The sequence below is a fragment of the Blastocystis hominis genome, assembly GCF_000151665.1.
Source record: "Blastocystis hominis, Singapore isolate B (sub-type 7) whole genome shotgun sequence assembly, scaffold_26".
Classification (NCBI taxonomy): domain Eukaryota; class Bigyra; order Opalinata; family Blastocystidae; genus Blastocystis; species Blastocystis hominis.
In genome coordinates this window covers 34,269-59,760 of record NW_013171834.1, presented here as the reverse complement: position 1 = coordinate 59,760, position 25,492 = coordinate 34,269, and the positions used below count along the sequence as shown (strand labels likewise).

Here is a 25,492-nt window from a genome sequence, read left to right as displayed (position 1 = left end):
CGCTGACGGAGCTGCTGCGAGACTGTTTGAAGCATCGAAATGAGGCGGTGGGAGAGAAGGAGGCGATGACTGCGATGCTGTGTCGGTTGTTTGAAAGCAAACGGAGGAACAGCGAGCCGATTTTGGAGGAAACAGATTGAAAGAGGTTGTTGTTAGCTGATTGGTTTGTGAGAACCTGGGTGGTTTGTTTGTTGGATACAGTGATGAAGGGGAGAGTAGGGTTGTGTAATGAAGGGGAGAGTAGGGTTGTGTAATGAAGGGAAGTAGAATTGTGATGAAGGGGAGAGTAGGGTTGTGTAATGAAGGGGAGCAGAGTTGTGTAATGAAAGGAAGTGGGCGTGCGCGTTAATAACAATGATACAATCCCTCTGAAACCAACCTAAATCTCCATCGACAGCATCGTTCTTCTCTCTTTCCCTGCAAGAACAAAGACACATTCTTATCCTCTCTCTTCTCAATCGCGTTTCACCCAACAAACACTCCAAATCTTATCAAGCGTTACAATACCCAGCAGATCGAATCCCTGTCGCATCACCTTCTCCGCAGCGGCCACCAGCAGCAATCGGCTATTCTGCTCGGGCGATCCGATCACACGGCAATCCCGGTAGAATCCGTTCAGCTTGATGCTGAGATCGTAGATGTACTTGCAGATCCGATTCGGCATCAAATCCATCGGCACCTGCTCCAGCACGTCGCTAAACCGCAGGATGTAGCACGCCAAATCCCACTCGGAGGGATGCTCCAGCGTGATCTGCGTGTGCTTCTTCAGCTCCTCGACCTCCTCGGGCGCCTTGCGGATGATCGACATGCACCGCGCGTGCGAGTACTGCAGGTACACGTTCGTGTCTCCCTCGGGCGACAGCATGCGCTCGAAGCTGAACACGTAGTCCGACAGACGGTTCTGACGCAGATCGAAGTACTTCACGCCTCCGTAGCCCAGCTGCGCGGCCGCCTCTTCGATCTCCTTCGGGTCCGACACGCCGCTCACGCCGTCCTCCACGCGCTTCTTCATGATCGCCGTCGCCTTCTCCGCCGCCTCGTTCAGCAGATCCACCAGGCGCACGCTCTTTCCCGCGCGCGTCTTGAACTTCTTCTTGTCCTCGCCCTGCACCACGCCGAATCCCACGTGGTCCAGACGCACCGAGCCGACCCAGCCCGCGTCGCGCGCCGCCTGGAACACCTGCTGGAAGTGCAGCGCCTGTCCCGAGTCCACCACGTAGATGATCCAGTCCGCCTTCATCTCCTGGATTCGGTACTTGATCGCCGTCATATCCGTCGAGTCGTAGCCGAAGCCGCCGTCGGACTTCTGGATGATCAGCGGGACTTCGAAGCCCTGCGGGAACAGCACTTTGGCGCCGTCGCTGTCCTGCAGCAGGCCCTTCGCGTCGAGTTCCTTGACCATCGCGGGGAGCAGCGGGTTGTAGAAGGACTCGCCCATCATCTTGAGCCGCGGGTCCACGTTCAGCATCTTGTACACCTTGCTGAACATCTTCTCCGACACGCTGCAGAGCGTCTTCCACATCGCCAAATTCTTCGGAACGCCGCTCTGGAGGTTCACCACTTCCTGGTGCGCGCGCTCTTGGAACGCTTTGTCCTCGTCGAACTTGCATTTGGCCGCCTTGTAGAAGACCGTCAGGTCCTCGATCGAGGGAGGGTTCGTCTCGAAGTCCGGAGCGATGTCCTGCAGATGGGCGATCAGCATACCGAACTGCGTTCCCCAGTCGCCGACGTGGTTGATTCGGATCACCTCGTGGCCGCAGAACTCCAGAATGCGAGCCAGACTGTCTCCGATAATCGTGCTACGAAGATGGCCAACGTGCATGTCCTTCGCAATGTTGGGAGAACTGTAGTCGATGATGACGCGTTTACGCTCAGTTGGGGGAGGCACGAAGCCGTGGTTCAGAATGCTCAGGATGTGCTGAGCGACCCAGCTCTTCTTCAAGTAGAGGTTGATAAAACCGGGACCCGCAAGCTCGGTCTTCTCCACGAACTCAGACTCTACTCATGCAAACAAACAAGCAAGGATTACCAGGAAGGTGGTCAATAATGATCTGGCCGCATTCACGGGGGTTCTTGGGGGCGTTCTCCTTTCCACGAAGAGCCTGGAGCTTCTTCGTAAGACCCATGGCAGAATTGCACTGATAGTCGTGCTTCATCTTCGCATTCGTGTTTTGCGAAATCTAAATATGGAGAACATTGCTAACGTGCTACGAGGCAGTCGTTTGAAGAGATCTCGAGGTCAGGGAACGAGTCACGAATAGCCTTGGTGAAAAGTCCCGTCACAATCGAAATTAGAGAAGAGCCTTCGGCGATTTCAGTCATCCAGGAAAAATAAGTATTGTTTTCAGGGGACGAATTACCAAAATACGCCCAACTTATGGAATGAGATGTTCAGTGATTGTTGAACGTTATGAACGTGTCTTTTCATTCAGCAGCTATTTTCATATTATACCACATTGTGGACGAACGCTGATAGAGCACCTTCTTTGTTGCAACCAACAATCCAAATAAACAAAAACTTCAATTATCCACAGCCAGGGGGAGAGACCACTTTGTAAGGCTCTTCCTTCTCTGTGATCACAAATACACGGAACGGATTGTAGTCGCGCGTCATTCGTACACCCTAATCCTCACTCCAACCTTTCAACCACTACAGGCTTAACGTGGATAACCTTGCAATCCGGGCGATCTCCCATAATCACCTTCTCAGCTTCAACGAAGGGAAGTCCGACGACTTCCGGCCAGCTAGACATGAAGCATATCACGTACGACATACTTTGACTTCTTACCAGCGTTGGGATTCATTTCCAAAGATAGAGACAAAGAAACAATGATCAAGCACAACAGATAGTATAGGGACATATTCAATCAATAGTATTCGATAATACTAAAGAATATTTGGGAAAAAGGAGCAGATCGCTATTTATTCCAAATCAATTCTTTCCATTTTGTAGAATGAAGATCCCTTTGAAAAGTGAGGTACGTGAATCAAAAAATACGGCAGTATCAACCCCAAAAGAATAGTGAAACGTTTGCAAATATGATAGAATCGTAATAATGTCGTTATTCTGTTTTTGGTGGTAATGAACTTGACAGTTGATTGATTGTGTGCAAAGTCAATTAAAATCGAGTAGCAAACCTGAATATAGAAAAGGATTGACAAACAAACAGAACACATAGGTGAATGATTCTTTACTGCCTGAATAAGCATGCATCGAGGTGATTTCTTGCGTTCAAATGCACACACCACCTTGACATTTGCTCCGTGTCTTTGTAAATAGTACACTCGATCTGCAATGATCAACGTTTCCAATAACTGACCCAGCGTATGTGTTAAGAAACAGAGCAGTCCAACCAAAAGGATATAAATTCTGAATCACAAACATTCCCTTGAACAGAGAAAACAACCGCTGGCTTTCTCTCCACGTCTTTTCGAGCGATTCAGCCGTGGGAGCAGTGAATTCAGGATGTTTCGAGGCAAAGTAAGAGAGAACGTAATCAGAAAAACGTGTCTCTCCAAAACGAAAAGGCAACTTTCCCACGGGAAATTCGAGAGGATCGGTTCTAAAAATGAGCCAGTCAATTCATGAAAACTCGGCAGGAAAGGAATCGCAAATAATCACCTGCAAAAGAGTTCTATAAAACAATCTCGTAACACAGGATTGAAATGTCTCAACCGAGTCGAATTGAGTGTTCTGCTTTTTACAAACAATCAAAGAAGGCAAACCTGAACGATCGCATTCCGAACTCTCTGCTCCATTCGCACAGTCACTTCTGGATTCAGTGGAAATCCGAAGATTCCCGCGGTATTCGATTCGCGAGTCGTGAGTAAGTTGTAACAGCAACCGACGAACGCGAGAAGACGACAGCGGGGACCGGATTCGATGAACATGCGGCACATCGAAGCGGACAAATCGCCGCAACAATGAAGGCCGATCATTCCATAGGAATGGAGATGTGTTAATGCATGTGGAGGTGAATGAGTGGATGAATGAGTGGGTGAATGAGTGGATGACTCAGTGGATGACTCAGTGACTGGGACTAAAAGGGATTCGAGTTCTTCGGAGTGCATTTCGTTTGAAATGTTGTATGTGATCATTCGGAAGTTGGGAATCGATTGGAACTGCTTGTTCACCTTATCGACGAGGGGCTTCTGCGTTTCGACGCCGAAAACAATGTAATGATAGTGAGAAGCGAGAAACTACAAAACGTAAAATCGATACGATTTATGAAAGATACTTGACTGATGTATCCTTGACCAGCACCAATATCGACGATCGTATCCAACTTGTTATCTTTCCACAGAGAATCGATACGAGGACAGATTTCCTTCACCTCATGGATCTTTTTCGGGTTCATTCCCCTCAACTCGTGCTGAGTTGCCGTTACACTTCCGCTCTCGGATTGAAACGGAACATTCTCAAAGATAGAAAGCTCTTTTACCTTTTGAAGCATCGATTGAATCTTGAAATTCAGAGAAGGAACTTCCTCCAGCTGTAATAGACGTAACAGATCTTCATCAGATAATTGCAATAAACCATCAACAAGATCCGTTGGTAGTTGACGAATGTGCTCATACTGCACCCAATCGACCTAAATCGCATTGATTTAGCATGTATACCAGTGAAAAATCATAGAGAGATAAGATAACCTCCTCGTTTAGAAACCTACAGAGTTCTTCAAGCACTCTAGTCGTGATTTGAATACGATTCTCAGCTACTCCCTGGTGCTCTCCGTAGTTGATAAATCAAACATTCCAAACTAAAGCAAATCTCTAATAGCCTCATGAAGTCCCTGCGGATTATCCACTTGCAGCCAATGCCCTGAATTCTTCACCAACCGCGTACTGATCGATTCAGGACGATCTGCACTCAGGATTTCGATTCTCTCCACCAAATCCTCCGTCCACAATGGATTTTTCTCCGCTCGAACGAGACGAATGTGGCAGCCATCTGGGGGATTACCAAACACATCCCAATAGTCTGCTTCTCGGTACGTTTTCAGCAACTCGCGGATGATCTGCGTGGTGAAAACGAACTCGTAAGAACGGTCGGGACCCCTTCTACCACTCGTCGCGTTGAAAAGCTGTTCTTACTTTACGCTGGTGCTCAGCCAATCAGCGAGTTGAGGACGCAAGCCGTTTCGTTCTAACTCTGATTTGAGGTATTTGAATGTGGGGATTGGGCGTTTCACTGCATCGATTGCTGCAACAACATTATTAATGTTAAGCATGGAAGCTTCGTCCTCGATCGGACCTATCATGGATTGATGTTAAGGAAGATGATTCAGAGAGTGCAGATATGTCTAAAATAATAGCGGTTTTTGGGAGAGCGGAATAACCTCGTTGGTACAAACGCATATATTCCAGAGCGACTTTCCCTCCAAACGAGTGGCCAATGATCGTGTCGATCGGAATATGCTTCGACTGGAGGGTATTGTAAACGTCTAGAGCAATGTTTTCCATGGTGTTTTCGCCAGGCATAGCAGGAGAGTTTCCATGATATCGAAGGTCGATCGTGTAGATCTAACAGTCAAATCGGGTCAGTTTAGGGACATTATCTTGGGGATGAGCCGGAAGAATCCTATGCTATTAAGATTCCATTTGAGTAGTTACTGCTTCACAAAATTACCCCAGTTTCGTTTGTTTCCTACCCATGATTGGAGAGCCTCGTTCTTTACCCATAATTCCATGCAAAAACAACACATTTTTCGATCCATGATTGTTATATTCTGCCAACGAGAGAGTTGCCACACTGCGTACTATTACTCACAGTTTCACAGCATTCTCACAGAACCCGATGCTGCTAGTGTGACGCCCAAACGAGAAAGAACATCGTGCCAACATTTCAAACAAACAGCAGAATTAAACTTGGTTATCAAAAGAACAGGGGAAACACAGCGAATTATCCTTCTGAAAGATCTCTCCGTCCCCCTCAAAGATCGGCTCCTTGGTTTTCATTCCATTTGGCGACAATATATTTCCAAAGCCTATACTGTTCGCTGGTGCGGAAATCATTCTATTGTACAAATTCGACGCTCGGTTTCCGTCCTCTCTCTCCCCCTCTCGCATCAACAACGAATCAAATTGAGGGGGCGGCGACAAAACGCCCATCCGCGACGTCGAATCGAATCCCAGCTTCGACGAAGTTCCAAGAAACGGCGAGAAGCTTCCGAGCGAGAAGGCGGGATCGTTGAGCGTCCGGTCTGGCTCCATCCACGTGCCCGGATTCGTCCAATTCAGCGCAGAAGTGAAGGTCTGCGGGTTGGTCGGAGAGGATTCCAAGTCGCGTTTGGCGCGCTTTGACGACGAAGATTTGGCGGCAGGGGGCTTGGAGAAGGCGGCAGCGGAGGAGGAGGAGTCGAGCGGGAGGGAAAGCTCGAGTGCGGGGAGCGGGAAGGAATCGGGCGGAGGAGGCAGCGTGGATTTGGGGGAAATGAGAGGCAAGGCGTCGGTGAAGGAAGTGACCAGCGACGAATCCCTGCGTTACACGCTAAAAAAGTGGAAACGTGGAAGGGGTGGGGAGCACGGGCGCGTTTGAGAGGGTGGGGAGCGTGGGGAGCAGCGCGGTGTCGTCGAATTCGGGCTGCTTCTTCCTTGATCGACGGCGCGTTGGCTCCTTGGATTTGGCTCGCCGCGGCTTTTTGGCCTCGAATCCTTCGGAGACGTAGAGAGCATCGCCGAGAAGCGACTGGGCAAAGACGGAGGACTGCGTGGCACCGACGAGGATGTGGTAGAGCTCGGGGCGCTGCGCTGCGAGTGAGCAAAGAGAGAGAAGGGAAGGAGTACAGGGCAGCTCGGTGGAGAGAAGATAGGTGTGGATTCGCTGCGAATGCGCGGTGACGCAGAAACTACAATGGAAGAAAAAAGGAATGCGAACTCGTAGGTCATTTTGAGGGGCTCCTTGCTTCCGGAGAGCGCGAGAACTTGCTCCATGGTCATGAAGACATCGTTCCCATAATGTTTCTAATCGATAGAAAGGAGGGTTCGGAGAGAACTTCGAAAGCGGAGGACGATCGATCGCTCATTCGAGAAGACAACAGCGAGTTCGTGTTTGTTAGAATCACGCTCTCTTTCAATTCCGGCTTCTTCGTGGACGAGTTCGTGTTGTTCTCCACCCACACGCCCAGATTGCTCGACGCAGCGATGAACAACCGGAAAACGCCGCGAACTCCCGAGCAGAACTTGACCCAGCGCGACCGAAGATGATTGAAAATGGATTGGATCTTCAGTGAGCGAAGTACGGTCAGCTACATCACACCAAATCGCTGAGAAAACCTCGAGGAGAGGACAGTATCCGCAGCTACGAATGGCCGCATGGATGCTGTCGGTGGATGGGATGAGTCGAATGACCATCGTTTTGGAGAGTTCGGGGAGGGTTTGATAGGGAAGAAAGGATTGATCGCCGAGAGAAAGACACAAAGCGTCGGGAGAACCGCTCACTAGAGAAACGGTGGTGGATTTTCTAGATAGAAATGAGAAGGAGAGAGTACAAGGCTGCATTCTTTTCGTTTTCAAGGCGAGCCAACTCGAGCTTCTGTCGTTCTACGGATGACTCAAATCGTTTTTACTCACCTCGCTCCTGTTGAGCCAGTCGGCGCTTGTTGATACCCTCAATTTTGTGCTTTAAACGCTCGATATACCGTTTACTCTTCATTACCTTTGCTGGATCGCTGCCGTTTTTGATAAGTGTACTATAACTATTGAACACACAGATTACATGCTATGATTCAACTCCAAAAATGAAGAGCTACATCTTTGTCATCCCAATTTATAATATTTTGTGAATCTCCTAACAAACCTTGAATTCTCTTCGTTTCGCGATAAAAGAACTGCCGAACCTGCGTAAATGACCGCGTTGGAATCTATTCATATGAGTTCAAAGGACTGGGCAGCTACCATTTCACTGATGATGTTAAACTTCTTATAATGCTTCGCGAAACATTCATAAAATTTCTGCCGTTCCTCAGGAAGCCATGGACGGACGTCTCTCTTCTCCTCCCCTGGTGGATTTTCGGTGGGAGTTTGCTTATTCATTTAAAAGTCTTTCTTGAACGATTTCTAAGCAAAAGAGAGAAAGGCAGTTTAAAAGAAAGCAGGATAAAGTCAGTAACAAAACTTTATAATAGTTCCAATATCTAAAATGAAAACAATGTGGTGTAGTAGTAGTAGCAGGTTAAGCACAGCGAAGATTGAATAGAAATCAGTATTATACACACAGGAACGATAAATATAAATCACACACAAAGAGAAAACGACTCTACCCATAACTATCATTAGATGGCTTATTACCATCTCTTGAACGTATAGCACAGTCACTAAATCAATAATTACATTTGGTTGAAGGAATGAGATTTGAAAGAGGAATATACAACATGTTGTCGCACAAGAGACATGGTGAAGTATGAAAAACAGGTTGCATGCTTTTACCTAAAATCAATGGTTTCATTAGCCTTCGATTGAGCCTATCTCAAACACAGAAAAAGTTCTATTCTTCACTTCCCTAGGTACCTCTAGGTACCTCTAGGTACCTCCAGGTACCTGACACCATATGAATCAAATAGACAATCGAATCCTATGAAGCCTTAAAAACTGAACATGATAAAGTCTTAGAGATCCACTCGTTGTTCATATAACCTTTTTCAAATTAGGATGGAGTCTTCTGACAATGATTCCTATAGTGAAGGAGGCAAAAAGCAGCAAGCTGATGTGCCAGCTAGTGATGAGCGCGTGGAATCCACCAATGTAGAGGCGGATGAAGCAGAAGACGAGGAGCTCTCCCCCTACAATATCTGGAAGACAAATGCTCAATTCCTGTACGACCTTCTGCTCCATCACCATACGCAGTGGCCTTGTACATCATGTAGCTGGGGACAAATTATCAATGAATCCAACACATCCTCTGTTGCTCCTCTGTCACAAGTCGTATTTCTCTCGACTCATACAGGTACAGAGTGACTCTTTGCGGTTCCTATTTAGATGGAACGTATAACGAAGGGTTAAGGAAGTGGAACAACTCCCCAGAAGCAATTGTTATGGCGGCTGTGGAGATGACTCGTCGTCGAGGAACCCAAACGTGGTTTATAGGTAAGTTCAACGAAAATCAGCGCAACCGAAACTTTGTAAATGTGAAAAATATCATTCATCCTAATGATGTAAGTCGAGTGAAGTAGGCTCTAGTTTGACTTCTAAGGACCAGGACGATCCCTGGCAGTGCATGGGTGGTCTCTCACTCCACGGATTCGAATGTGTTTCTCTGGAACTCTGAAACGCAAGGAAACCACGTAAATCGCGAAGGCTCCACTTCTTCTATACCCGATATAATGTAATTACGTGGGAATCCTGCCAAGTCTAGCTGTCAAACCTGCAATGGCGAGAGTCTCAAGGAGTATCCGTTAGCCATTTATTCTCGCAGCGACGCCTATTCCGTGCGAAAAGATACGATGCCATTGATGGAAGGCTCCAAGATCTCGCACATCGAGAGCGTGGTGATGGTGAAGCGATCGCACGAAGCTGATTCCTACCCTTCCAAGCGGACGCGCCGCTCCGTTGCACACGAAGAAGCGTGGAGCGACGTGGCGCACAGCGAGAGCTCCGCAGACGGAATGAAAATCCGCATCTCGCTGCCGAAGAAATCGCAGGGCGTGATGACATCCACGTCGTCGCTGTCGCTGTCCTCGCAGGCCTCGCAGACTTCCGCGGTTCTGATGGATGGGAAAGAGGAGAAGATGGAGGAAGAGGAGAAACGGGGAAACGGGGAAACGGAGCAAGGAAAGGAGGAGAACGCTGAGGTCAACGAACCCAAAGTGGAAGAAAAAGAGGAGAAACCCGAGGAGAAACCCGAGGAGAAACCCAAAGAAGAGTCTGAAGAAAATCCAGAGGAGAAAATAGAGGAGAAACAGGAGGAGGAAAAACAGGAAAAACAGGAGAAACCCGAGGAGAAACCCGAGGAGAAAATAGAGGAGAAACAGGAGGAGCCTGAAGAGAACCACGCGGAGAAACCGGAGGAAAAATCGGAGGAAAAATCGGAAGAGAAATTGGAGGAAAAATCGGAGGAAAAACCCGAGGAAAAATCGGAGGAAAAACCCGAGGAAAAATCGGAGGAAAAACCCGAGGAGAAACCTGCGGTCCAGGAAGAATCCAAGGAATCCAAAGACCCGGTTTCAGGCATTTCTCTGTCGCCAAAGAAAAAGAAGCTGGCCCCCGCGGAGCTTGTGATCATGTGCGTGAGCGGGTCGCGCCTGCACATCTGGCCGCTGCCGGACCTTCCCTCGCTGAAGCAGGGCACGAAGTCGCTGTGCATCGACCTCGCCGTCTTCGTGCCCGGCCTCTCCATCGAGGACGTCGCTTTTCTCGACGGCTTCGACAAGGAGGGGCGCATCGTCGGCGTCGCCGGCGCGGGCGGCGTCGTTCTCATCCTCAACTGCCGCAAGCAGGAGTTGCTGTGGAAGGTACCCGCGGGGAAAGGGGTTTTTGGTAGCTGGACGGCGCGCACGAGGCCGACGTGCACTGCGTGATGAACATTTCCACGCAGCACGCGGACCAGCAGGACGCGGTGCGCGAGCTGGACAATCTGCTGATCACTGGCGGAGCCGACTGCAAGGTGCACGTGTGGGACCTGCGAAATCCGTGCGATTCCCGCGGAAGTCGGTTCGAGGAAGGGGATTGAGCGTAGAACCCACGCCGAAGCTGACGCTGGAGGTGGGCTCGCCGGTGCTGTGCATGGACTTCTGTCCACGGGCCCCGCGGTATTTCGCGGTGGGAACCGAGTCGGGTGAAGTGGACCTGTTTGATCTGATGGTGGTGAGGGTTGGAGAAAAGGGTTGATTGTAGGGAGAAGGAGAAGATAACCTGGTTTTGAGACATCTAGGACATAGGTCGGAGAGGAGAAGGGAGATGATGATTAGGTCCGCTGTAACCGATCTGCATTTTAACTCGCAAGAGTTGCTCACAGTGCTGTCTTGCTCGGACGAGAGCTCGAACGGAGGAGGCGGAACGGTGGAGATTTGGAGACCTCACGAGCTGTTGATGATAGATGTAACAAAGGACGATAAGGAGTCGAACAAAGCGATTAGTGAATTAACTAGCATGTTAAAGAAGAAATAGTGTGTTTGTTGAAATCAGGAATTCCAGAAAGTCGGGAGATATCGTGGATGAAATGATCCTTGTTTTTCTACAGATTTCCCAGTCGTTTAATTTGAATTTTGTAGGGATTCGTTTTGTCTGCCATTGTTCTCATGGATATGTAGATTCGTTTGCAGAACCGACCATGGCTCCATGGAAATTTGGAAATAAGCAAAAGAAAGAGGAAGAAGAAGAAGAGGAGGAAGTGGAGTACGTTGAAGAAGAGGTAGAAGTAGATTCAAATGGAGAGGAAATTGAGTATGTGGAGGAGGAGGTGGAAGTTTCAGATGACGAGGAAGTGGAGGAAGAGGAAGAAGAGGAGGAGGAACCAAAACCAAAGCCAAAAGCGCCCGCTGCAGCGCGTTCCGCTCCTGCTGCTGGAAATGACAGCCGAGTCAAGGAAGTAGCTTGCATTATGGTTTTAGTGAACAATAGCTGGAAAAGGAACTTAAGGAGGAGCGCGAGAATGTAAATCTGCTTCAAGAAAGTTGCGATCCACGGAGATTCTCACTGATCTAGAGGTCGACGAACTCGAGAGAGATAATAAAGATAAAGATAAGGAGATTGCGAAGCTGAACAAGGCCATCTCCAAGAGCAAATCAAAGAAGGAGGCGCAGCAATTGGTTGAAGAACTCATATCCTCTTTTTTTTCCTTTTTTTGTGTTCGTTTCTTAACGGTCACGAAGAAGCTCGTGCAGCCGAAGAGCAAGCCATGCAGCAAGTGCGCGCTCTGCAAGAAATGGTTCGAAACCAGCCAGCTGCGAGCTCGAACGACGTGCTGGACAGCGTGGAAATGAAAGTTCTGCAGCGCAATCTGGACGCCACACAGGCCGAGCTGAAGCAAACCGAAGGGCGACTGAACCAAATCCTGCAAGAGAAGACGAAGCTGGAGCAGAACTTGTTCCGATCGCACCAGGATTACAAGGACTTGCAGCAAAGCATCGAAGCCCGCGTGAAAACGCAGGGCGAAGCGTTGAAAATCGAGCTGGATATGGTTCGAGCCGAGTTAGAAACCACCAAGCAAGCGGTACACTGCGAAAAGGAGCAAATGAAGCGTAGAAAGAAGCGCTGGAATCGCAGACCGAAGAGCTGAAGAAGGAAGTGGAGGAGGCGAGACTGACGGGAAGCAGCTCGGCCGCGGAGAACGAAGAGCGACACATCGCGGAGGTTCGGCAGAACTACGAGGGCCAAATCTCCGCTCTGAACGAGCAGATCGCGATCATGCAGCAAGAACTAGCAAAAGAAGAAGAGAAAACGACGAAGGTGAAGGAGGAAATGGAGGTGGAAGTGAAGCTGAATCGCGAGAAGGAAGAGCGATTGGCGAATCGTGTGGAGTCGCTGAGTCGCGAGTTGAATGATGCGAATGAGCGAACGCGCGCCGTGCAGAAAGAGAAGGAAGAGAAGGAGGAAGCCATCGAGGAATTGAATCGACGCGTGGAATCGGCGTTGGCGGCTTCGCGCGTCGTTCAGGAGCAGCAAATGGAGAAGGAGAAAGTGGCAATGGATTCGGTGCGTGAGGGATAGGAGCTGATGCAGGAGAAATCGATGCGTTCGCAGGCGGAGCAGCGATCGATCGAGTTGCTGCAGCAGCGCAAAGATTGGGAAGGCGGCATGGAGTCGAAGGACGCCGAGATCGCGGAGCTGAAGAAGAAAGTGGAAATGCTGGAAGAAAAGGAGAAGGATCTGCAGTTAGAATTGAAGGTAGGGCAGCGAGTTCGGTTCGATTCGGTTTAGACGCTGACGAAGAAAGGAGCGTCGACGGTGGCGGAGGTGCGCGACGAGATGCGGAACATCCAGCAGAACTGCTTGGACCAGATCGAAGCGGTGCAGGCGGAGAAGCAGGCGGAGATCGAGCGGTTCGAGAAGGAGAAGGAGAAGATGGAGGCGGAGGCGATCGCTCTGCAGAATTCCTTCGTGAAACAACGCGAAGAAATGGAGAACGAGAACGACAAGGAGAAGAAGCGGATCATCGATCAGTACGAGAAGGAGCGCGCGCAGATGACCTCCGACTTCGAGAAAGAGAAGAAGTCGATGCTTGCAGAGAAGGAAGACGCGCTTTCCTCTGCCAGCAAGGACATGAAAAACGACCTCAAAAAGGCGCAGCAGGAGGCCGAAGCCGAGTTCGCGCAGCGACTGGAGGCGCAGCGGAAGGAGCTCGAGGCGCAGCACCAGGCCGCGCTGGCGCAGACGCAGGCGGAGAACGCGACGCGGCTGGCGCAGCTGCAGACGGCGGCGCAGACGCAGCTGACGAAGCTGAAAGAGGAGTGCAAACGCCGCCTGGAGGCGCAGAAGAAGGAAATGGAGGAGAAGGCGAAGGCCATGCCGGACCTCGGATTCTCCTCGGCCATGATGATCGACCCCTTCGCGGGAATTCCCACCGGCGAAGAAGCGGCAGGCGAAGAAGCGGCGGGCGCCGAGGAGGCGAAGAAGGACGACTTCGACGACTTTGGCGACCTCGGCGACTTCACCGCCATCGAAGTCCCCGCGGTGGCTCCGGCTCCCACCGCTGTTTCCACGGTTTCCACGGTTTCTGCGGCGGGTCCGTCGGCGGAGGAGGAAGCGCTGCGCGCTGTAGGAGTGGAGAAAAGGAAGCGAAATGTAGGAAAACGCATCGCTGAAGGCGGAGCTGGCGCAGATGAAGGAAGAGAACGAGCAGAACATGCAGATCGTGACGTTCAAACTGGAGCAGATCGCGTCGATGCAGGAAACGACGCAGCAGATGGAGGAGAAGATCGAGGAGCTGTCGACGGAGCTGGAGAAGGAGAAGGCGGAGCGCAAGGAGGAGAGCAAGCAGCATTTGGAGAAGATTAAAGACTTGACGGCGAAGTGCAAATTGCTGAAGGCGAAGAACGAAAAAATGAAAGCCGCAGCAGGCGCAGCGCCTGCAGCCGCGCCCGCAAAGGAAAAACCGAAGAAGCTGTCGCTGTTCGGAAGGAGAGGAGCTGCAGCGGCGACGCCAAAATCGGAGAGTGAAAGTGAGGATAGTGAGGAGGAGGCTTTGTGGATTGTTTGTTTGCCACATTTCAGAGTCGCTCGGAATTTAGGAATGGGAGGGACGATTGATTCAGCAGTCTTTGATTGTCAGTCCCACACATGCTCTACGAACTCTATGCTTCACCGAATGTATGAATCCTTTTCAAATCACCGTTCTAAGTCAAACCATCACTCCATCAATTGATCCCATTATTCCCATATATATATTAGTATTATTGAATACGAATGAACGGTTACTGAGACTGTTAGATCCATACCATTTTTGCTTATACTGCTGAGAATAGTGTGGGTGGCTCATTGGAACGTTCCTATTTCAATGATCTCTCATTAGTCTTGGACTCCTCATTATAAAAGGAAAATAACATCAAAAGTGCAAAATCACTATTATCTTACAAAAACAGGAAATCCATAGTTTGACTCCACAAATGATTTACATTTTTGAAGCATTTAATGGTAAGACAACAGCAATGGCATTTCTACATAGCGGGGTCTCACAAGCAATTGGTTGACTTGATTCTTCGTGAATACATCGCTAGTTCATATACACTACCAGGAAAGAAATGGCACTGGAAGATGCGGTAGCTTCTAGGAGTATTTGTTCATTTAGAACAGGCGGCTTACTACTCTCTACGCAGGTGGAGTCCTCACCCGATATAAGTGAAGATGATGTTCTATTTGCAACAAGCACCTTTTCGTTGTGTGAATTACTTTCCTTACGCCCTTCACTTGGGAAAGCACGCAAAGTATCATACATCTCTTTTCTCTTATCCAATAGGTTTTATATTTTCATGAAAACCAGCTCAACTACCCGCGAAGTAAAGAAGAGGAGCGAGATTTTCAGTTTGGATGGATCCAGATCCTATCATGCTTGGTAGCGGATGTAGTGTACTTTAACTCAGAATGGAATCGATCCTCCTTCCTCGACTCTATTCCTGCTTTTGTCAACCGGAGTCCGGATAAGGAGCCAAAAGGAGTAGCGGAACAAATTCGAGCAAAAAGCCAGGTTTTATACTTCCCAGTGCAGATTAGTCATCCCATTACGCTTTCCGTGAATTCGACTGATTCTCCTCTTCACATCCTATGGAATCATCGTTGGGAGCACGATAAGGATCCTAACACATTCTTTTCGGTGCTCTTTGAACTCGATGAACATCACATTCCATTTCACCTATCAGTTCTCGGCGAATCCTACGAGGAAACGCCGCCCATTTTCGCAGCTGCGAAGGAGCGTCTTGCCTCTCACATAATCAACTTTGGTTTCGTGGAGTCGAAGGAGGCTTACTATGCAATCCTGGAAAAGACCGATGTCTGTGTTTCTACCGCCATTCACGAGTTCTTCGGTGTGTCTGTGATTGAGGCGGAAGCTTTTGGGAACTATTGTCTGTGTCCCAATCGATTATCGTAGGCTAGGAGGCAAAGTGGCGAATAGATACAAGGAGATTTTCCCCAGAAAGCAGCTGTACAATACACAAGCACAGCTGCGGAAAGAACTTAAGGACTTGTGTCTTCGTCCAGAGAGAGTGAGAAACATGGAGCGAAGAAAAGCAGCGAGTGAACACGCGTCGTATTATCTGTGGAAAAATCAAAAGAAGGAATGGGATAAAGCGCTATTGTGAATTGTTTGAGGAAAGAAAAAGATAAAAGATAAAAAGTAAAAGTAAACTCCGAAGCGGGGAATCGAACCCCGGTCGTCCGCGTGACAGGCGGAAATACTAAACCACTATACTACTTCGGATCTGTTTTGGTAATTTGAGTAGTCTATATAAAATCAAGGCTTATGACCAAAAGATCAAACAAGTTTGTAAATAACGAATGAAAAAAGGTTTCAAACAAATAAACACATTATTTTTGTAGTTTTCAAATATTTTCGGGATTTATTACCGTACAATGGGAGTGAACATATCGAGTACACTAGACATAACGATTGATAAACTTTCATACCTCTAACCAAATTGGCTCCGCGCACAAAGTGATTTCTGAACCAATAATGATCAGCTTTCTTGTTGCTCGACTGAACGCCACGTTAATTCGCCTCCAATCCTTTAGCAATGTTCCAATCTTCTGCTTTCTATTGTTTCTCACTAGCGATATGATAATACATTCCTTTTCTCTTCCCTATCCATCAAACTCCCCTATGAGTGCTACCTGAAAACTATCAACCGTTGATATTTCGATTGATTTATCTCCAATTACGGACTGGATGTAAGCAACCTGAGCATTGTAAGGGGAGATAATACCAATCGATTCGCTGGAAACCCCTCCACTTGTGATGTATTTGATTAGTTCAGAGACTATACGAGCTTCGAGCATGCTACTTCGACGATTATCCTCTTCTTGAATTTCCTTTTCATTCCTTTCTTTGGACTGACTGTCTGTAGAAATGAAGACAACGCCATTAGCGGGACTCAGCACTGTCTGTATCCACATAGGAGCGTTTGAATCGATCCGAACTGGCAGAAACGCATTTGCGATCGATTCAGAAGCTGCTCGTAATGTATTATCATAAACGAGATGGTTCACAAGATTCATGATGGGTTCGTTCATTCGGTATTGTGTGTAAAGCTTGCCTATCCACTTCGAATCTTCACTTCCGCTCTGTTCCAGTCGCGCCATCAACGAAATATCGAATCCGAATTTCGCAGCGAGTGGATTCTGCACGATCGGAGGCAGTTGCTTGGAGTCTCCAACAAGAAAAACCTGTTTGGAAAGAAGAAACGCTTGTAGGATCGAAGGCTCTGGAATCTGTCCAGCTTCATCGACAATGCAAAGATCAAACACTTTGCCTCTCGGAAACTGTTGTAGATTCGTGTAGACCGTGGCGGCAACAATCGATTTCGATTCATAAATCGACTGGTAAGTGCCAAAGTCTCCAGACCATTGATTTGATATGTGATAGCGAGTTGTTTGAGGATGGATCTTCGCGATATCTCCAAGTCTTAAAATCGGCAAATCTATTCAGAATGCAGAACGTTTATATTTACCATGCTGAAGCAACTTAAGAAGAATATTATCAATGGCTGTATGAGTGTGAGATGTGAGGAATACGCTCTTTCTCAGCAACACGCAAAGGATAACAATCACAGAAATCACCGTCGTTTTTCCAGTGCCCGGATATCCCCTCAAAATCGCTATATCATTAGAGTTGAAGCACATAAGAATGGCTTGTTGCTGCTCAGCATTGCATTGTTTGATGAGTTTTTGAACATGTAAAAACAACTGCTCACTGGAATCATTCCACTCTTCTTCACCTAAAAGCGCGAGCATTTTGCGATCTTCGATGGTTTCAATGATTTGATTTAGGGACGAAAAGCGGTTGTCCATCGTGGGTTCTTTGCCATTGATGATAATGTCTTGAAAACGGGATATCATTGAATTTGTTTGGTTGGTTCCTACAAGGGGCGAAATAGCAAACGAAACAATATTATTCACCAAAATAGAGGAAATATCAAAGGAATGGAATTTGTCTAATCGGTATTTCTTCGATTTATCCAACGCAACTCCTGCAGTCGCCGTGAGTAGATGCTTTGTATTTCGAGCCAGCTCAATGGAAAACTCCATTTCCTTGGAAGACAAGCTGATAATCGTCGCGTAAGCCTTTCCCCATTCTCCATTCATTGTCGAAACAAGTACGACTTCCCCGTCTTCAACATCCCAACGCGATGGACAAGAAAAGAAGTGAATCCATGAAGAAGTAGAGCCCATCTTTTTTGTTTTCAGTAGCTCAACATCCAAAATGCACAGACCTGAAGCTACTCTTTTTGAAGTAGACTGACTCCAAATATTGGCATTTGGATCTTTCTTCTCGTTTTCCAAACGTTCCATTTGAATGAGAGACATCTAGATTCAATCCAATCAATCAACACAAACCCATTTCTTAAAATACGTTATAGATAAATTGGATTGACCGGGAGAATTCAGTTGACTTGGATCAGTCGTCTCCTTGTCAATTCCGGTGGCTTCCCTTGCTTCATTGTCCCCATACGATTTGGATAGAGACAGCAACTTACAAAGCGGATAACACCCACATTGTGAGCAAAACACGGCATTTCCACATTCCTCAGGGAGAGACAACCCTTGATACGCTTCGTCGATTCGTTGAGAAAAACTCAGCAAATCTTCGATATCTTCGCTTTCCTGGCAATTTCGATCCAATCCCAACCCTCCCTTCACTCTTAAAATGTAGGTTGCAAGCAAATTTCGCCGAAGAACGATATTCGACAAGTACAAATGTTGTAGCGGCTTGAAACGCTTGATCAGAAACGATCCCCGATGAGCCAAAATCGCCTCAGAGCGGATCCGAATCATTGAAAGTACTTTATCAATATAAGGACCTTTCGCTCCTGAGTTCAACTCATTCAGAATATCATTGTGTGCAGTTTGATAGAACTTCGAAATATTCAGTGGTTCGCTTTTCAAGTACACCAAAACACTGGAAACCTTCTGAGAAGGTGAAAGCAACGAATGATTGCCATGAAAACTCGCCAACATCAGCGAATACAAATAAACCTGAGCAGAATGGGAAATCGGATCCTCCTTTCCAGTTTTGATTTCCACAGGAACTCGAAGAATTCCGTCTTTTGTTTCTACTTCACACGTCATATCGATCACTCCCTTTAATCCTAACGATGGACACCACACCGAATCTTCACACAGATCCACCTTTTTCAAACTCGAATTGTCTTGATGAAGACTGACGATCCATTCAATGATACCAGGAATGCACGCATGCAAGCTTTCATAAACATAGCAGAGATCAGCACCCACTTCATAGATAGCATGTGTGCTTTCTCGGATCAAAGAGAGTATAAATTTATGGCAATTGTGGATGATGTATGGACTTGCCACTGCTTTTGTGTAATCAAACGGTAAAGAGGAGCCATATTCAAAGAGTCTGTGCCGCATTTGACCCATTAATGCATAAAGATTACTTTCGGATGAGGAGAGAAAAGTTGAGAGAATGGAACGACGTATACAATGAAAGGAAGTGGAAATGTTTGTTGCTGTAAGCATGTAGCTTGGATGAACGATAAGATAGCTTGCACTGGACTCCGATACAATGTAAGGAGGGCGTGTATCGGTGGAAAACAATACAATACTTACATTGTCACCAACAGATACAACAGTAGAACACCTATGTCACAACACTCTCAAAAAAGTACCACGCATCGCGTAGAATCACTGTAAATTGTCCATTATCACTACCACATCCATCCGATGCATCCTGCTCCTCATTGTTCACTCGTTCGACCTCTACAGCAACTTCTGAATGGGACAAGCTGCCTTCTACAATTCTCTTTTGTACATCCTTCACGATTCCATACAGAGAATAAAAACTCTCTAGGTGGATGTTCATTTCTTTCGAAGATGCATCATCCTCATTTCTATAAATAAAACTAGAAATAACTATATGACGAAAAAAGGTTGGCACGTTTTACTCCAGAAAAAGAAGGCATTATCGCAAATTACTTGACTTGATACCTAATCCTCTGCTATTCAATACGTAATTATTGCTATAGAAGTATAACACGCAAACGAAAATGCAATACGAAAAGAAAAGGGAACAATGAGATCAAACTAATGAAAGAGAACTCCTTGTGAAGTGATACATTTCCAGATACGATGATTTTAAATAGTACTTACGAATACCGAGTCGTGAAAAACAAATTACAGATTCACTTTATCATGTCTTTCAGTTTTGGTAGTATAAAATCATTTGCAAGCCGAGTAAAGGAAAGCGTATCATCGAATCTGGATTCATTTAAATCGTCGAGTTCTTCCTCCTCAAATGTAAAAAGTGTAAAGACCGGTTTTTCGAGTATGCTTCAGTCCGTAAAAGAAAGTTCGGCTGCTGTTGGTAAGCAAATTGCCCAAACTGCTGGAACGCTCTTGGCAAAAAGTGTATTATATAAGGAAGTGTATGTTAGTCCGAATTACTTTCGATACATCCTGGAATCTTTGGGTGTGTTTTTCTTGTGAATTATAAAATAGAACGAAACATCGATGGTGGGTGTTATTTGACAGCTTCTGTGCAGTTCGAAAACACCATTGTTGAAAAGGGATACTTTCTCCAGTCTGTGCAAGGCGTTTTTGTAGATCGTAAGCAAGTTTTTTAATATAGAATTAATCGTAGGAATGCCGTTTAATATTCTTGTTGATTTGTTCTATATTCTTCGCAACCGATCAATGGTGAAGGTCGTTTTTTCCAATTGCTTATCTCCATTCCAAGACATTCTTCCATCTATCAGTCCGTATCGATGTATTCTTTTCCTTTCTCAGTACTACTCAACATTGTTGAAGGCCAAGACAGGAGGAATTGACCACAAATACATTGCTTCCCACTTTGTAACACTGCGAGCGCTCGCAAAATGGAATGCTCAGTTCGATTTGAATTCCATTCTGCAAGGAGACGACCCAATCCATGTTCTCGTTGTCGAGAAAATTCTTCTCCAATCTATCCATTCTTTCTTTTTTCATCCTGTGCTGTCGGAGTCAGTTCCTGTGTCCTCTCTATCACCTGCTCTTCAGTCGTTTGTCGATGTTTTTTTCTCCTATTGTGCATCTTCGTATCAGCAGTATGGCTGTGTATCTTGCTTGATTGTTATTTATTTAAATCGCTAGTTTCCCCTTGCCGAAATTGTTCCGCTGATTTTTGCGAACAATTCGAACGACTTTGCAGCTCAGATAATCTACCAACAGACACATAAATCAGACATGTTTGTCGAGTGGTGCATTGCGAACTATTTGGCTCTTTCATATCACGATTCCCTCCTTTATGACGACCCTTCACAGGTGGATTCAGATCGCTTGTCGACGTTGCGCCTTTCTCTTCAGCAGTGTGCGTCATTCGAAGAGATCCAAACGATTCTCAAAGAACTTTCGGAGCAGGAAAGCTTTGCTATTCTTTTGTCAGGACTGAACAAAAATTGTTTGTCGGACGGCTGGTGCGTTCTTTTGGAGGTACTTGCTGGGTGAGAAGAGAAGTAATGCTCAGATCGCAGCCACGAGTTCTCCGGGATTCTCGCAAAAAGCCGCCTTACGTAGTGCTGTGAACATGCTTTCGTGGGATGTGCGATGCTTGCTCTACTGTCTGCTTCGTTGCGTACCTTCTTCTTCTCCTGTATTTTTATTGTAGATGCAGGTGACAAAGCAAACTACCCAAGCAATGGAGGCTGTTGTGAAGTTCTGGTTTCCTGCAACTTTGCAAAGAAAGGGCGTGTTGGTGATGTCCACTCTGCTGAAGTGGATGAGCTTTGCCTTCATGCCGGTGGAGCTTGAATGGGCAGACGAGCGGCGCGAGAAAACGGATTTGGAGGCAATAACATTGTCGCCGATCGAAGACGAAACTGCGTTCTCGTTCAACAAATCGTTTAATGAATTGCACTATTTGGCCAGCAAAGCGCCAGTATTTTCTTCGATTTCACACTTTTTCGATCAAGTATACTCGCCCTTTAAAAAGCCGAGTTCAACAGGCTCTTTCCCTAAAGATTCCAAGTGGTTTAGTTCTGCAAAGCTTTATAAAAGTTGATTTCCATTCCGTGAATTATGTTTGGCTAAAAACATGTCGAAAACGAATGATGTGAGCGCGTTGACTTGGTATATACACAAAAAGAAAGCCTTCACTATTCCTTCTTGTGATCCATTCTACTTTCTCTTTCTTATTTCCTCACCCGGCTCTTCGATCATACTCGCGTTCTGTTCTCCTTCTCTTTCCAAAGATGATATGCGCTCTGCCAATCAGATTCACTCGTAGAACCTACCGTTAATTCTTTCTAATTCCTTATATTTCCGATCGAGAGCTTTCAGTCTACGAATTTCCATGTTTGTTTTAATAACGCTGATTAGCAAGACAAACTACACATAACTCCTCTCAACCATAGAAAAAAAACAATTTGAACAGAGGTCAACACCAACAGAGGGAACGAAACCATTAAAGAAAAGAATAACCCATCCTCATCAAAGTAATCCTTTGTTGCAAAATACTTCCAGTATTTTCTACTTGAATAGCAGACCAAAACCAATACTTTCCAAGAGAGTTTAACGAGCGGCCACCAAAAACTATCACAGAGTCCAGTATAAATGCGAAAAACTGGAATGTCACGTTGTTTCTATGCACTATAATACGATCCAACAAATGAATACCTGCATTGGAGCACAAACAGAAACCAAGCAATATACACAACAAACATACACTGGATCCATCGTTCCGACCAATTTACATAGTGGAAAAATGATTGAAGAAAGCTGTAGCTTTCGGATTTCCATTGGTTCCAAAGAAGAGTCCAGTTTGCTTCAAGAAACGTGTCGATGACTTTGTTAAAATCCTAGAGCATCATTTGCAGAGTATCTACACTACTTCCATAGAGTTTAAAGAAAATGTGTAAAACAAAACAACAATCTATGAATGCTAAACACTAAGAACTAAATCCCAAACACTAATCTGAGTCAAATTCGTCTTCCCTTGGACTACGGTTTAAATCATACCCATTTGGAAGTACCTTTTCACGGTGGTAGAATCTGTTTGCTCCAATAGTTCTTCACAGGAAAGATTAGACTTTACGAAATAGCGATTGACGACAACACGCTGCCCTGAAGTCATCTGGAGGACGAGGTTGACGTGCATGACACGTCCATTCTCCTCGAGCACGCGGGTATCTCGCAACACGCCGATGTTGTTCGAAATCTGAGTTATCATGATAAGCGCGTTATCTTGCTTTGACACTTTGATCTACCGGAGAAAATCGAAAATCTAGCGTACGCGATGAGTTCCGCCCATTACGGACTTTACAGTGTATTCATCCCCAAATCGAATTGACTTTGTATCTTTTCCAAACCGAGACATGCGGCAAATCGTGAAACACTCATCGGTTTGCGTGATTCCCAGAATATCCACCAATTTACTCGCGGCTTGTGCAGCAAGGTCAGGGACACCCTAGATCGTGGATCTTCTCAGTAATATCCAACCAGAGCACTCAAGTATGGAAGGAGAGATTCAGAACGATTCGCATCCAGCTTCCATGTTCCAGTGAGGTTAATAGGCATTTACCAAATGAGTGAAAACAAACAAGTTATTTTCTACACAAATTCAAAGCTTCGCTCATGTTCTTTGTAATCCATTTCTGCGACGGGGGTTGCACATTATCGGTCAGTTTCATAGCCTTTTCGATCAGACCTTCCTCCAGACTCTTCAGCGAGGACGGTCCCAGTGCCTGTATGAAGCTCAGATCCAAAACGAATGCATAGAATCCGTTCTCGCTGAACTACCCATCACTCCACGCCTCCGCGCCTACCTTGCCCGCGTCCACCTTACTCCATCGCTTGTCCATCGCGAGCAGCTTGAAAACGTACTAGGGATCAGCGCCGCTTCCCAAACGCACCGTGAACAGCGCCTTCCGCATCATGCCGAAGGAGGACGGCGGCATCAGCTTCTCCGCCTGCTTCAGCATGTACAGCAGCTGCTTCATCGCCTTCTGCGTGGTGGGCTGCGGCGCGGAGACGGGTTCGGAGAGCTGCGCGTAGAAGGTGGGGCAGAAGGTGGAGGTGGAGAACGAGGCGACGTAGAGCTGCTGCATGAGGAGCACGGTGCATTTGCGGAGATGCTCTTGCAGCTGAGCGTGAGATGAAAAGGTAAAAAAGAGAGGAGTACGTTGGTCAGCGACGTCTCGATTTGGCGCCCCGACACGCCCATGCGAGGAAGGAAGGAGATGGAAATCAGAGGCAGGAACTCGGTGTTGAGGAAATAAAGATCGGCGAAGGTCGTCGCCGGCTTGCGATTCTCCTTGTCTTGCGCCCACTTCGCGTAGACGCGGCTTTCCAACACCGCGAACGCAGCGAAGGCCTTCTCCATGGGCTCGCGAAGATAGGAAACCAGCGTCGAGTAGAGGAGCTGCGGGCCGAACTGAACGAACGGCGCGAGAATGGAATACACCGCGGCGCAGTACGTGGAGAGATCGCGTTTCTCGAAGCCCTGCGAAGTGCGGAAGTGCACGCTTTCCGTGTCGGTCGTCGGCTCGGGCAGCGCGCGAATTCGCGTCTACAATCGATTCGGGAACGCGGACGAACGATGCAGCAGGCAAGGAAGCGCTCCACGACGCTGCGGACCTTCTCGCCGATAGCGCGAATCACGTAGCAGTCCATCGAGCAGCCGACGTCGTTCAGAATGGAGGCTCCCTTGAGGAGCGGCGCGACGCAGCAGGCGAAGCTCTGGAATTCTTCGCCGGTGAGCTGCTGCGAGTCGCTGCTCATCGCCAGCAGGATGATTTGGCGAATGAACTGGTCGATCTCCTTGGTCATCCACGAGACGCAGATGCAGAACACCGACTTCTTCCCCTCGCCGCCGCAGAAGATCGTCTCGAAATTCACCGCGGTATCTTGCAGACACTCGAAGAACAAGTCGCTCAGGCCCTCCACCAGCGAGGGGATGTCTCCGCACGGCTTCACGAAGCGGTGGTGCGTGCGAATCTCCTCGCTCGCTCGCTCCAAGAAGAGGAGACTCGCCTCCGATTCGTGGCCCAGACCGCAGAGCAGACGGCAGACGCGACGACGATCCGATCGCGTGCTGTCCTGAGAAAAGAGCTCCGAGACCAGTTTGGTTGTCAGGATCTCGGCCTTGGCGGATAACTAGGGGATTAGAGGCGAAGAAGAGAAGAGGAAACCATGGTTTTCAAATCCATCAGCATTGTGTTTCCGGAAATGTCCGTGGCCATCAACTCGTTCTGAGCACGAATACACAACTCCACGGCCTCTGTGAAGCGGCGCTAGAGAGAAGCGATCCAGAGGAAAATACCTGAAATATGTACAAATCGATATCATCGCACACAGTCTTTATCCAAGTAAGATGCTCGGGAATGACGAGAGCTTCGGATGTCAATCCTTCGGTAGCCTCCGAGTCGATTGTAAATGTTGTATCCTATAATAAATCGCATGCCTTTTTACAAACCTTTAAGTTGTGTAACACCGTGTTCGTATGGTCCAAATTCTTCTTCAACTCCCCCATACTGTCTTCCATCTTACCGATTTCCTCAGAGATGCCGATGAATTCCTTGTAATGGTTGAAAACATGTTCCTTCAATGCCGTCTCCGTATCATACTACCGAGTGAGCTCGAATCAAAAGGTATCCAACTTTCGTCTGTTCTAGCTGATGTGAATAGTTCTTGTAACGATCGACCGTTTCTTTCGTGAAATAATCTAAAGCTGCTTCCTCCGGATTAAACGAAGGATTTGCGTAATAACTAATCTCATTACTATCAGCCATCTCTCCAATTTGTAAAGATTTGAACACCGACAAAAAAGGCTGGAATTTTGGAGTTCTACGTGGTTGAATAGGAAATGGTGTGGAGAGTAGAATAGCATCGTTAAATACCAGAGTTCAGAAACAT

At 47.1% G+C, this 25,492-nt stretch overlaps 14 protein-coding genes; 5 read left to right on the top strand and 9 right to left on the bottom strand.

Moving 5' to 3' along the window:
- Positions 1-454: 454 nt before the first annotated feature.
- Positions 455-2,322, bottom strand: GSBLH_T00003137001 (uncharacterized protein; the record flags this gene model as incomplete). The annotated part of the gene is made up of 3 exons (XM_013041826.1): positions 455-1,998; positions 2,030-2,180; positions 2,212-2,322. The coding sequence occupies 3 exons, from the start codon at positions 2,320-2,322 to the stop codon at positions 455-457; spliced, it is 1,806 nt and encodes a 601-aa protein (XP_012897280.1).
- Positions 2,323-2,505: 183 nt separating this feature from the next.
- GSBLH_T00003136001 (uncharacterized protein) lies at positions 2,506-3,448 on the bottom strand. XM_013041825.1 has 3 exons: positions 2,777-3,448; positions 2,655-2,745; positions 2,506-2,623 (listed from the first exon to the last, which is right to left on the bottom strand). Exons 1-3 carry the CDS (start codon positions 2,803-2,805, stop codon positions 2,525-2,527), a joined length of 219 nt encoding a protein of 72 aa, XP_012897279.1. The 5' UTR covers positions 2,806-3,448; the 3' UTR covers positions 2,506-2,524.
- Positions 3,449-3,712: 264 nt separating this feature from the next.
- GSBLH_T00006594001 (uncharacterized protein) lies at positions 3,713-3,940 on the bottom strand (the record flags this gene model as incomplete). The annotated part of the gene is made up of 1 exon (XM_013041824.1): positions 3,713-3,940. One exon carries the CDS (start codon positions 3,938-3,940, stop codon positions 3,713-3,715), a length of 228 nt encoding a protein of 75 aa, XP_012897278.1.
- Positions 3,941-4,783: 843 nt separating this feature from the next.
- Positions 4,784-5,262, bottom strand: GSBLH_T00006593001 (uncharacterized protein; the record flags this gene model as incomplete). The annotated part of the gene is made up of 3 exons (XM_013041823.1): positions 4,784-4,794; positions 4,848-5,062; positions 5,096-5,262. 3 exons carry the CDS (start codon positions 5,260-5,262, stop codon positions 4,784-4,786), a joined length of 393 nt encoding a protein of 130 aa, XP_012897277.1.
- A 2,201-nt stretch (positions 5,263-7,463) lies between these two features.
- GSBLH_T00006592001 (uncharacterized protein) lies at positions 7,464-8,035 on the bottom strand (the record flags this gene model as incomplete). The annotated part of the gene is made up of 4 exons (XM_013041822.1): positions 7,464-7,543; positions 7,574-7,721; positions 7,753-7,863; positions 7,898-8,035. The coding sequence occupies 4 exons, from the start codon at positions 8,033-8,035 to the stop codon at positions 7,464-7,466; spliced, it is 477 nt and encodes a 158-aa protein (XP_012897276.1).
- Positions 8,036-8,650: 615 nt separating this feature from the next.
- Positions 8,651-9,327, top strand: GSBLH_T00006591001 (uncharacterized protein; the record flags this gene model as incomplete). Its single annotated transcript, XM_013041821.1, has 3 exons — positions 8,651-8,945; positions 8,978-9,167; positions 9,198-9,327. The coding sequence occupies 3 exons, from the start codon at positions 8,651-8,653 to the stop codon at positions 9,325-9,327; spliced, it is 615 nt and encodes a 204-aa protein (XP_012897275.1).
- Positions 9,328-9,441: 114 nt separating this feature from the next.
- GSBLH_T00003135001 (uncharacterized protein) lies at positions 9,442-10,515 on the top strand (the record flags this gene model as incomplete). The annotated part of the gene is made up of 1 exon (XM_013041820.1): positions 9,442-10,515. One exon carries the CDS (start codon positions 9,442-9,444, stop codon positions 10,513-10,515), a length of 1,074 nt encoding a protein of 357 aa, XP_012897274.1.
- Positions 10,516-10,720: 205 nt separating this feature from the next.
- GSBLH_T00006590001 (uncharacterized protein) lies at positions 10,721-11,104 on the top strand (the record flags this gene model as incomplete). Its single annotated transcript, XM_013041819.1, has 3 exons — positions 10,721-10,807; positions 10,832-10,875; positions 10,906-11,104. 3 exons carry the CDS (start codon positions 10,721-10,723, stop codon positions 11,102-11,104), a joined length of 330 nt encoding a protein of 109 aa, XP_012897273.1.
- Positions 11,105-13,757: 2,653 nt separating this feature from the next.
- On the top strand, positions 13,758-14,300 carry GSBLH_T00003134001 (uncharacterized protein; the record flags this gene model as incomplete). The annotated part of the gene is made up of 1 exon (XM_013041818.1): positions 13,758-14,300. The coding sequence occupies one exon, from the start codon at positions 13,758-13,760 to the stop codon at positions 14,298-14,300; it is 543 nt and encodes a 180-aa protein (XP_012897272.1).
- Positions 14,301-14,566: 266 nt separating this feature from the next.
- On the top strand, positions 14,567-15,732 carry GSBLH_T00003133001 (uncharacterized protein; the record flags this gene model as incomplete). Its single annotated transcript, XM_013041817.1, has 4 exons — positions 14,567-14,694; positions 14,724-14,859; positions 14,892-15,517; positions 15,546-15,732. 4 exons carry the CDS (start codon positions 14,567-14,569, stop codon positions 15,730-15,732), a joined length of 1,077 nt encoding a protein of 358 aa, XP_012897271.1.
- A 319-nt stretch (positions 15,733-16,051) lies between these two features.
- Positions 16,052-17,380, bottom strand: GSBLH_T00003132001 (uncharacterized protein; the record flags this gene model as incomplete). Its single annotated transcript, XM_013041816.1, has 3 exons — positions 16,052-16,231; positions 16,262-17,067; positions 17,098-17,380. The coding sequence occupies 3 exons, from the start codon at positions 17,378-17,380 to the stop codon at positions 16,052-16,054; spliced, it is 1,269 nt and encodes a 422-aa protein (XP_012897270.1).
- Positions 17,381-17,968: 588 nt separating this feature from the next.
- GSBLH_T00006589001 (uncharacterized protein) lies at positions 17,969-19,469 on the bottom strand (the record flags this gene model as incomplete). The annotated part of the gene is made up of 2 exons (XM_013041815.1): positions 17,969-19,247; positions 19,276-19,469. The coding sequence occupies 2 exons, from the start codon at positions 19,467-19,469 to the stop codon at positions 17,969-17,971; spliced, it is 1,473 nt and encodes a 490-aa protein (XP_012897269.1).
- A 3,117-nt stretch (positions 19,470-22,586) lies between these two features.
- On the bottom strand, positions 22,587-23,155 carry GSBLH_T00003131001 (uncharacterized protein; the record flags this gene model as incomplete). Its single annotated transcript, XM_013041814.1, has 3 exons — positions 22,587-22,841; positions 22,872-23,045; positions 23,078-23,155. 3 exons carry the CDS (start codon positions 23,153-23,155, stop codon positions 22,587-22,589), a joined length of 507 nt encoding a protein of 168 aa, XP_012897268.1.
- A 669-nt stretch (positions 23,156-23,824) lies between these two features.
- On the bottom strand, positions 23,825-25,368 carry GSBLH_T00003130001 (uncharacterized protein; the record flags this gene model as incomplete). Its single annotated transcript, XM_013041813.1, has 5 exons — positions 23,825-24,733; positions 24,769-24,870; positions 24,900-25,022; positions 25,053-25,202; positions 25,237-25,368. 5 exons carry the CDS (start codon positions 25,366-25,368, stop codon positions 23,825-23,827), a joined length of 1,416 nt encoding a protein of 471 aa, XP_012897267.1.
- Between the last annotated feature and the right edge of the window lie 124 nt (positions 25,369-25,492).